Source organism: Harpia harpyja, chromosome 22 (assembly GCF_026419915.1).
Source record: "Harpia harpyja isolate bHarHar1 chromosome 22, bHarHar1 primary haplotype, whole genome shotgun sequence".
In the NCBI taxonomy this organism is placed as follows: Eukaryota; Metazoa; Chordata; class Aves; order Accipitriformes; family Accipitridae; genus Harpia; species Harpia harpyja.
In genome coordinates, this window is record NC_068961.1 from 12,163,195 (window position 1) to 12,174,288 (window position 11,094).

At 46.9% G+C, this 11,094-nt stretch overlaps 1 protein-coding gene across 1 annotated transcript; it reads left to right on the top strand.

Annotated features, from left to right (window-relative positions):
• The first annotated feature begins 949 nt into the window (after positions 1 to 949).
• LOC128135325 (vasodilator-stimulated phosphoprotein-like) lies at positions 950 to 6,339 on the top strand. Its single transcript, XM_052774144.1, has 2 exons — positions 950 to 1,581; positions 6,133 to 6,339. The coding sequence occupies exons 1-2, from the start codon at positions 950 to 952 to the stop codon at positions 6,146 to 6,148; spliced, it is 648 nt and encodes a 215-aa protein (XP_052630104.1). The 3' UTR covers positions 6,149 to 6,339.
• Positions 6,340 to 11,094: the final 4,755 nt, after the last annotated feature.

An 11,094-nucleotide genomic window follows, 5' to 3' on the forward strand; every position in this document is an offset into this window, starting at 1 on the left:
CCTGCCAAGGGGCCCGACGCGGCTGGGGTGGCCCGGCCGGACGCCGCCTGTCCTCGCGTGCCTCGGCCGGCGGCGGCGGCAGCGGCCGCGTACGGCTCCAGCGCGGGCTCCTCTCCGGAGGTCACCGGCCATTCCCCTTCCTCCGCTCCCTCCCGCCGGCCAGCCCTGGCACCCTGCCCAGATTAAACTTGATAAACCCTGGGCGGGCTGCCATGGGGCCTGCCGGACGGGCCTGACGCTGCGGCGGCGGGGCTCGGCGGTGGCGGGGTTCGGTGGAGGCCTCGCCGAGGGGCGAGAAGGTGGCGGCGGCTGCTCTCCTTGCCCACAGCAGCGACGGCCCCTTGCTGCGCCACCGCCCCCGGGCCGTGCGTGCGCCTCGACGGCTGCCTGCTCGCCTGCCTGCAGCAAGGCGTGCGTGCGAGCGGGGCTGTGCGTGTGCGTGTGCATGTGCACGCGCACATGCAAAGGTATGTTACGCGTGCGTGTGTACACGTGTGCCCGCGCGCCTGCTGTGTATCGATGCGCATGCACGCGCATGTGCGTACACCATACGCGCTCGTGTACACACGAGCACACGTGCGTGCCTGCGGACACGCAGGCCCCTGCGGACATGTCTCCGTACGCGTGTTCGTGTGTACGTCCCCTGGCAGGTATGCCTGCGTGCACGTGCATATGTACCTGCGCGTGCCTGTCAATCCGCACACGTACATGTGCGTGTACCCGAACGCTTCCTTAGGCGCGCGCGGGCGCGTGCCCCCAGCGGCCCCCCCCGCGCCCCGCTCCTCCCCCGCCCCGCCCCGCCCGGGGCTCGCCCCCGGGGCCTGCGCAGGCGCATGCGCGTCTCCGGGCTCCGCCCCGCCCGCGCGTCACCGCCCCGCGCGCCGGGCTGACTGCGGCTCCATAGGCAGGGAGCCCTCCCCACCCCGTCGCCTCGCTGCCCTCTTCCGACATGGCGGCTCCCGCCTCACGCACGCCGACGCGCAGGCGCCGCCTCGGCTCCCTTCCGTCGGGCGCCGCCACTGAAAACGGCAGGAAAAAACCGGCCTGGGAACTCTATGGTTTCGCGCGGTGGGTAGCGTGGCGCAGCCGCCTCCTCCGCTCGCTCGCTCGCCCCACCCCGCCCGCGTTGCACGCCGGGACGCAGTGGGTCCTCCTTCCCGCCCACCCCCGCCCGCCGCGAGCCCTCCGAGCTTGCGCCGCGCCGATATCCGCGTTGCTCCCAAGATTGTGGCGCGGGGCTCGGGCTGAGAGCGAGCGAGTCCGCGAGAGAAGGCGCACTCGCGGGCCCGGCCCGCTCTCCCGCCGCGCAGCGCCGCCGGCCTCGCCAGGCCGCTCGCCTCTCCCTTCCCCGCCTCTTCCCTCCCTCCCTCCCTTCCCCCCCCCCCAGGCCGCGGCCCCGTCTCCTCCGCCCCGGGGCCCCGACGGCTCCACCGGCAGCAGCGGCAGCAGCAGCAGCAGCAGCAGCGGCGGCGGCGCCTCCTCGCCTGCGGCCCGGCCCCGAGCGCAGCGCGGCCCCCGCATGAGCCCGGGCGGCGGCGGCGGCGGCGGGAGTGACCGGGAGCAGCAGGCCGCGGCGCCCAGGTCGGTAGGCGCTGCGCAGCGCCCGGCCCGGGGGAGGGCCGGGAGGGGGGATGGCGCCCGTCCCACGCCGGCCCTGAAGGGGAGGGAGCCGGGCGGCGGCCCTGCCCGCTTCCCTCCGCCGGGGAGATCCCCTGCCGGGGGTGGGGAAGGCGGGGGCGCGTGGCCTCGGTGGTCCTCTCCCTCCTCCCCGTGAGGCACATGGGTGCGGGGCCGCCCCGTCCCTCCCCAGGAGCGGGAAGGCCGGGCGGGCGGCTCCGGGCTTCAGCCCGGTCCCCGGGGAGACCGGCCTTGCTGGGCGACCTTGGGTGAACCCAGCCTGCCTCTGCCTCGGTTTCCCGGCTCGGTCGAGCGGGGCAGCGGCGGTGGCCCGCTCCGCGGGGCTGCTGTGGGCATGGGGTGCTCGGGTGCCTTCGGCACGGCCAGCTCTGTCAGGCGGGGAGGTGCGGCTGTGTGAGGTGCTGCGAGGGTGTATAACTAGTGTGCAAGGCCTGCTTAGCAAAGTAGGTATGTTCAGTTGCTCCCGTTACCTTCTGTCCAGCCTGATGAGTTGGATCTGCTGACCTGTGAACAGGCTGCTTTGGTGATAAATGTCATCTGTCACTCCTGACTGCAGGAGTTTCTGGGTTTCAGTTTTTAAGCCCACCTGCGGTATTTCTTTTAAAGGAACTCTGGGTTGTTATGGCTCACAGTCGATTTGTAAATCAGATGTCTGAGATGATGTGGGAAGAGATTAAGAAGTTACTGCTGCTTGGGAAACAAAACGTGTTCCACAATTCTCCTTTAAGTGGCGAGAACCTGTAATCTATAAACTCATAGTTATGCCTTTTTTTTCTCTCCAGTTAATGGAAATACCTGTTTGTGTTTCCTTCTGCGTAAGCGGTGTTCTAATTCTGGGACAAAGCCTGTGTCTTACACATCACTACAGGGATGGTCCCCCTGTGTGTGTGTGTGGAAACTTCCCTACCTCAGTAGGAGTCTGCAAACCTGAGGCTCTGTGAGAATCAGCTTGTCAGATTAGTTTACCATGCCTCTTGCACGTCTACCAAAAAGTTCCTCAGTGGGAAATTGTACCTGATTTTAGCTTTGATTTCCTAACAAAGTGAGGCCTACGTGATTGTATTGTCAGGTCTTTTGTTTTTGTTTTTTGATTGGTTGACTGGTTTGAAAGGGAGAGGTCTAAAAGATAAGATTAAGTTCCTAGTTCATGCAGATGCAGTTCATGCAGCATTCGGTTAGAGAGAGATTCCCCGCTAAGGGAGAAGCTACGCTCTTAAGTTTAACCGCGTTGTTAGACATCTGTGACTGGGTGGGAGAATAATGGAGGTGGTGAGAGGTACCTCTTGATAAGAATGAAAACTGCTGGAAAATGGGCTTTACTGTTCTCACAAACTGCTTGGTTTGGATGGTGGCACTAAATACTCTGTGCCCTTTCATTTTGGAAACAGTTGAAGGTACTTGGCTTTTAAATTTGAAGATTCTGTGTAACTCAGAGTTTAATGGGTGTGTTGAATTGGAAATATGTGCATTACCAGTCTGCTGTGGATATTTGATAGTTTTCCTCACATACATTTGTCTTTTAAAACAGATGCAGTTTGCAGTCCTTATGACTTGTCTTCGTAACCGTAATGTTCTGTCAGTTCGAGACAGACAAACCTTGGCAGAAAAGCTAGGCCACTGCTTAGGTTTACAGGGCTGAAAAACACCTTTAATTTAAATTATTTCCATGTAATATTACAGATACTTCATCTCTCTTCTATGAATACCTTCCATTCCGCTCTAAATGTTTGCTATTTGATGTAGCATCTTTCATACTGGAATTAATGAAGTTCTTTTTCTGTTTACATTGGTGGTTTGCTGTTTCTCCTCACTGGAGTATCCTGAGTATCTCCCAAGAATTTAGAAATAAAAGCACCAAGCTAGACGGCAAAATAAATGGTTTGATTTGTTTGGGGTTTTTAGGGCAATGATTGTGTGACTGTGTAGAAAAGGTGACTGAAGGAAAGGCAGGCTTGAAAAAGTGGAGGTGTTTAACTTTCTCACATCAATCCAGGTCCTCTTCAGAACTCTAACATTGTGTGGGTTTGATCCTGTTTGTAATAGCAAACAAAACTTTTAGTCTTTTTTTTAATTACTGCCACTGCTTAAAGACATATGCAAATGATGATTCTTTTGTGAATGAAATTTAAAACTGTGTGTATATGTTAAGTACATCTAGGGATGCTCTCAGCTTGTTAGGGTCCCTGTTAGAGCACCTTGAGATTGTCGCTGTTCTAATCGACTTGAGAAAATAAAACAGGTTCTCTCTCTTTTCATTCAACTTCACTTTTTGTAGGAGAAAACCTGCTTCCGAAATGTGAAATGACATATGTACCCCAGTAAAAAATCATGTTTATTTCATTACGAATATGTGCTTTGTTGATGTGTTCTTCACTAGTTCTCTATGAATTCACAGGTTCTACTTAACCAAATACATAATTGGGGGGGCGGGGGGGGGGAGTATCTTTGAGTCAAGTTGTAATAAACTTGTTTAATTGTGAGCATGTTTAAGCGTATAACATTTTGTATAAACAATGATTAGTGTAGTACATTATATGACACTTATCATGGAACGAATTTAGTGTTTACATTTCTGTAAATATGCATCATCTTAGTTTCTGCTATGCAGGAAAGTTTTGTGGTTTTGGGTTTTTTTTTTAATATATGTATACACACACACACACATATATATGTATTTTTTTTTTTCCTCTGCTACTTTTGGTTTCAGTTTACTTAGTGAATGTCCAGAGGGAATTAATCTTTTTTTTAAATGCAGGAAATGTCTTTCTTCCTCCCCACACCAGTGTATTCATACACTGGAAGATAAAAGCCCCTAATTCTTAAAAATTGTCGTGGTTTAACCCCAGCCAGCAACTAAGCACCACGCAGCCGCTCCCTCACTCGCTCCCCACCCCCACCCAGTGGGATGGGGGAGAAAATCGGGAAAAGAAGTAAAACTTGTGGGTTGAGATAAGAACGGTTTAATAGAACAGAAAAGAAGAAACTAATAATGATAATGATAACACTAATAAAATGACAACAGCAATAATAAAAGGATTGGAATGTACAAATGATGCGCAGTGCAATTGCTCACCACCCTGCCGATCGACACCCAGCTAGTCCCCGAGCGGCGATCCCCCCCTCCCCCCAGTTCATATACTAGATGTGGCCTCACATGGTATGGAATACCCCTTTGGCCAGTTTGGGTCAGCTGCCCTGGTTGTGTCCTGTGCCAACTTCTTGTGCCCCTCCAGCTTTCCCACTGGCTGGGCATGAGAAGCTGAAAAACCCTTGACTTTAGACTAAACACTACTTAGCAACAACTGAAAACATCAGTGTTATCAACATTCTGAACTCAGAACATAGCACGTGTCAGCTACTAGGAAGACAATTAACTCTATCCCAGCTGAAACCAGGACAAAAATAGAACATGCAACTGAGGGACAAGGGGAGAGAATTCCTAAAGTATGTAGGCATATATCTCATTTCCAGTGTCAAACTTTGTTTCTGGTACTGTGGGCCAGGTCTTTGCTTCACTTTAGTTAGTGAATTGATACTGATTTTTAAACAAAGGAGGTACGTTCTACGCTTTTTCTGAAGTATCCAGTATATTTAAGATAGCTATGAGTTTATAGAGGAGCAGTGTTGAAAGGTTTTCTGTCACGACTCAAGTTCTGATTTGTACATGGAAGGAGAGGGGTAATACATTTGCTGTCATAGTCTGTAACAAATAATTCAGAATATGATGTTTACTTTTTTAAAAAAATAATCTCCACACACGCCCCCCCCCCCCCGAGGGTGCTGTAAGCTTTGCTAAATAGTTGGTTCCCACAGACAGCAGCAATGAGCAAGTCGCATGTTTGAAGTGACTTCTGTCACCTTAGATATTTTGACCTTAACATTTACTGCATTAACTTCATGTATTTATAGGCAGTGCCTGACAACCTCGTAAGGCTATATTGCCCATGAATTAAAGTTTGGGAAAAAAACCTGATTCGTATGAATAGTAATGTATGTAATATATCTGGTTGGTTAGCAGAAAGTAAGCAAATACATTGTAAAGGTAATATTTTGTAATGAAGCAACAGTTCAGTAGCTGTACCAGCTGGTGAGACATTTCTTCGGGAAAATAACCTCATAGGAGAAATATAAAAAAGGTAAAATCAAATAATGTTGCAATCCAGGATTCATGCTTGGTAACACGTGACCTAATAGCACTTTAAATTGCTATTTTTGAATAGTTCCACGTTCTTGTGGCTAGGAGTGACAGAACTTATTGACAGAATAACTTACTGGTTGCAAAATTACATTATAAATTGTTACCATAGTGTTCTGTCTCACAAATACTCTTATGAATGAGTCTCTTAAAGGAAGCATTAACTACTTACTTTTAATAGGTTGAGCCTGCTTCCCTGTATTATGCAAACTGCTGAATGGAGGAAGGGGGTGGAAGTCAGTCTTTACCGATACTCTTTCTGTTACCATCCTGCATGGTTCTTTACCCATGTTTTACAGAGTGGTGAAGAATTAGGAGAAGCTGCAGTTGTTCAGCTGAGTGGAACTAAATGGGTGGCTTCCCTTTGGACCCTCACTTCACTGTCTTAGATAAGAGGGGTGACCTGCTTCTTTTGAAGCAACTTGCATTTCCTTAGAACAGTTATATGCATTTTAAGAGAAACTTCTAGTTAGTGAAGCAGAGGTATGGACTTTTTTTTTTTTTTTCCCTCTCCCTGGTGGCTTGAAAAGGATAGTCACAGTATGTAGCTCTTCAGGACTTTTCATCAAAAAGCATTACTGTTTGCATCCATCCAAATAGCTTTAAAAACATGCTCTATGCTTACATACTTTACCTTTGAGAATCGTGCTTGTGTAGTATGTCAACAGTGGGACTGTCCTAGAGGTGAATTACAGCAGTGGTGGTTTAGCACAGACTTGAACTGAGGTACCAGTTGGCTGCTTGATACTTTTTTTTTTTTTTTTTCCCCATAAAATCACAGAATGGTTTGGGTTGGAAGGGACCTTTAAAGGTCATCTAGTCGAACCCTCCTGTAATAAGCAGGGACATCTTCAACTAGATCAGGTTGCTCAAAGCCCCATCCAACCTGGCCTTAAATGCTTCCAGGGATGGGGTATCTACCACCTCTTTGGGCAACCTGTTCCAGTGTTTCACCACCCTCATTGTAAAAAATTTCTTCCTTGTATCTGTCTAAATCTACTTTCTTTTAGTTTAAAACCATTGCCCCTTGTCCTATCACAACAGGCCCTTCTAAAAAGTTTGTCCCCATCTTTCTTACAGGCCCCCTTTAAGTACTGAAAGGCTGCAGTAAGGTCTTCCGGGAGCCTTCTCTCCTCCAGGCTGAACAACCCCAAGTCTCTCAGCCTTTCTTCATAGGAGAGGTGTTCCAGCCCTCTGATCATTTTTGTGTCCCTCCTCTGGACCCGCTCCAACAGGTCCCTGTCTTTCCTGTACTGAGGACCCCAGAGCTGGATGCAGTACTGCAGGTGGGGAGAGCAGAGGGGGAGAATCCCCTCCCTCAACCTGCTGGTCATGCCACTTTTGATGCAACCCAGGATATGGTTGGCCTTCTGGGCTGCAAGTGCACATTGCCAGCTCATGTCCAGCTTTTCATCCACCAGTCCCCCCAAGTCCTTCTCTGCAGGGCTGCTCTCAATCTACCCATCCCCCAGCCTGTATTTGTACTTAGGATTGCCCTGACCCATTGAGCTGTTGACCACTACCCTCTGGATGCGACCATCCAACCAATTCCTCATCCACCGAACAGTCCACCTATCAAATCCATATCTGTCCAATTTAGAGAAGGATGTTGTAGGTGACAATGTCAAAGGCCTTACAGAAGTCCAGGTAGATGACATCCATAGCTCTTCCCTTGTCGGCTGATGTAGTCACTCCATCACAGAAGGCTACTAGGTTGGTCGAGCAAGACTTGCCCTTGATGAAGCCATGCTGGCTGTCTCTAATCACCTCCCTGCCCTCCATGTGCCTTCATGTTCAATCCTTGTGTGACATAATTTCAAAGCTGTGACCTAAGTAACTAAATAAGACAAAATTAAAGTGTATCAAAAACTGTAAGGTACAACATCTCAGTTTGAAACCCAGTGGAAATTTGGTCTTGGTGGGCCTTGCATCAACCAATGGGATCACAAGCAGAAAATCATGGAACCTGTATTTGGGTTTGGTGGTTGTTGCATAACTCTCTGGCAGCGATTAGTCCACATAGCTTGCTTTTCATTCTGGTGTCCTGTGAGGACTGTGGCAGGACTTCTGCTGTCTTGACCGAACTAGAGTTCTAGGGGTGACGGTAGTTCTTCATCTCTCCTTCACAGAGGAGACCCCACTCCCGCTCCCTTTGGTGGACCCCTTTTTGGACTTGTTGATACTTCCTTGATAACCAGTGCGCCAAAGAAGTTGGTGAAATGAGGAGATTAGAATGACAAACACCCCCTCTCCCTTACCTTTAGGAGCTGTGCACAGGGGAGGCACAAGAGCTCTCTCTAATGTGTTGCCAAGCTCATGTGGTGCTGAGAGATGCCAGACTTGTCCAGGCAGCCAGGCTCTGGCATTACTTGTGTACTCCTGCTCCGGTGTGCTCTGTGGGACCCAGGTTGGAGCAGCTGCAGTTCAGCAGGCTTGCGGTGTTAGAGGGTGGTTGAATGGCTCTTAAAGGAGCTGAACTTCTAAAACGGGCTGCCGGTCAAAATACTTTAGGAAACGCTGCCATAGTTGTAGACGAGTTTTTCTTTTGCATTGTGGTTAGTCATGTGTTTGAGCTGATTAATGCTTAAAATATTTTGATTTTACAGTACAGTATTTTTCGTTTTCTTAGAAGGTATCAAAAACTTTTACAAAGCTAGCTAATACTGAAGAGGTCTATTGCTACTTCAGAATTTCTGTTTCCAATATGATATTTTCACCTTTTGTATTTGTATAGCCACATTCAGATGATGATTACTTTTTATTTCGTAGTGAAATCTCATGTCCAAAGTCTTGGTGATTAATATTGTGGTTTAATATGTGTACATACCCTATTTTATTTTTTAGAAAGTCCCAGGTATACTAGCGTACACTGGCTGCAGTAGCAGCATGTAGATGTGTTTCAGCTGTTGTAGCAAAACTTGCCTGTTGTGGACCATAGAAATACATACACACAGTCCACACAACCTGCAAGTCCCATCAGAGTTCAAGGACTCGGGAGCTCTTAAGAGAGTGTATCGCTTCTGTGAAATACTGGTATTTTTTGGTTGCAAAGGTTGAGCCCTTTATGTTGTAAGGTGGTGATAAATACTCCACTTGCATGGTTCCTATGACCTGAATATCTTATTGAAAGAAGGATGTTTGTGAATACTTGTTTTTTATTTGGCTAATGTTGTTATATTAAGAATGTCAGCTGTGGAAGAAAATGATTCTTATTTGAACTTATATATTTGAAATTGTGTGAGAGCATCTATAATACTAGGTAAAATACCTACCATTTTCTTTAGAGTAGTGCTTTCTGAATTCTTTCTTCCGCTCCTGTCTCGTGGCAGTTATTGCAAAAAAAAAAAAAAAAGTGGAAAACATCATTTAAGCACGTGATAGAGGTGACTTTGTGATGTCTTTCATCAAGCCAGACATGAGTTGCAAAGTATTTTTTATAATTTATAGTTCATTTCTTAAGTATTTTGCAGTTCTGTATTCTTCAGTTTGGTTAATTCAGTGGCTTACCATCTTTGCTAATATCATTCAGTGTGCCGTGAAGTCTCTTTTGTTATTGAAAATGTGTGACATAGTTGTGAACAAGCAGCTCTTTTGGCTCTGGTCATGTGACAGATCAAGATTTCTTTGTTGAGTGGAAGCAATAGTGTTAGCCATGCTTTTAGTCACATTTGTCATTTGCATTTTTTTAGGTAGGTGTGGCTTAATGCTAATTAATAAAAATACTAAAGGTGGATGTCAAAGCACATCTGACTTCATTAAATTATTTTCATTCCTTTTAGACAAGCATTACAGATTCTGTATTTCATTTTGTTATTGGTCATGTAGCCTTTGAGCAAAATTGTTTAGTAGGCTGCTGAACTCCTGCTCTGCCTTGGTGGTAGCTGGTGGGGTGAGATTGAGGAAAGAGAACTGGAAGTCCAAGAGCTTCAGTTTTGTGCTGTTGGAATTACTTGCTCTTCTGCTGCTGGCTATGTGTTATTAAGCAAATCCCCTGTCTCCATCTCCTCTGCTGTGGTCTTATTTCTTCTGTAAATTGTACTGTCTTAACCTACATAGCTTCAGTTATGTTGGGAACCTTTGTTTTCTTTTCCCCTATTGCTGAGCAATAATCATAAATCCCTGATAGATGTATTTGTGATACATTTTCATGCTGTGCTTTGTGCTCTGCTTATACTCTGTGCACACTGGAAGTTGGTGCTTTTGTACCTTAGAGGAGAGTGACTGAATTTTATATAGGTGACATTGCTCTTTGTGTGTACATGAACAAATATATACATTGGAGTTTAAGCTGGAAGTCCTGCGATACAAGGTGTGAAAATACTGGTCACATTTGTCAGAATACTTTAATTGAGTTCGCCTAATGGCATCACTTTGAATGAAGAATTATCCTTTAATAGAATATAAGATAGAAATTCTGGATTTCTGCTGTTGGTATGGAGTGGATGGGAGCTCTGTGGTTTGACATCTTTTAAGACAAACCTGAATGTACTCTGAAGGTAACCAGATCAGGGTTTCCTTCGTGGGAACTCTGATCTGTATTGGAGATCAGCCTAAATCAGCTGCATTGGATTTGATTGTTCTTAATAGAGTTTCAGAACCAAGAAATTAAATATTAAATCTTCACGATACTGAAAATGTGATAATCTGTGCCAAATGAGTAACTGTCTAGAAAGTAATTACTAGATTTCTTTAGTTATATATATGCCTGTTTCTGTCACTTTTTCCCCTGAAATTGGTTGTGCTTTTAGGTGTTTGTTGAAAATGTTTGGAGTATGTTTTAGTCATGTGTCCCTTGTTAATTACGGCTTCCCTGAAAATGAACCATTTGTAGAAAAACTTATCGAACTCCAGCAGTTTTGTGCAGCCAGGACAAAGATGCAGTTCTATCTGTGACTTCTTTTGAGTGTTGTTTTTTTTTTTTCCTTATTAGAAATACCAATTCTTAAAAAAAAAAAAAAAGGGGTGGGGTGGGGAGGAGAAACCTTGCCAGAATCTTCCAGAAGAAAGAAATGGATATTTGTAATGAACGGGATGAATGGAATTGTAAAACTCTATTGCATCACTACAGAGGAAAGAATAGGGAACATTGTGTGTATGGACTTTCTGCTTTTGTAGTTTCCCTAACATACTAAGTATTTTCTGTTGTGGTTTTTATGGGAAGTATGATTTAGTTTGGGAAGTCATATGATCTAGTTTTAGGTAGTCCTGCGAGGAGCAGGGAGTTGGACTTGATGGTCCTTATGGGCCCCTTCCAACTTGAG

Excerpts from the sequence above, each read along its gene's own strand:
- LOC128135325 (XM_052774144.1), top strand. The coding sequence starts at position 950 with ATGGCGGCTCCCGCCTCACGCACGCCGACGCGCAGGCGCCGCCTCGGC.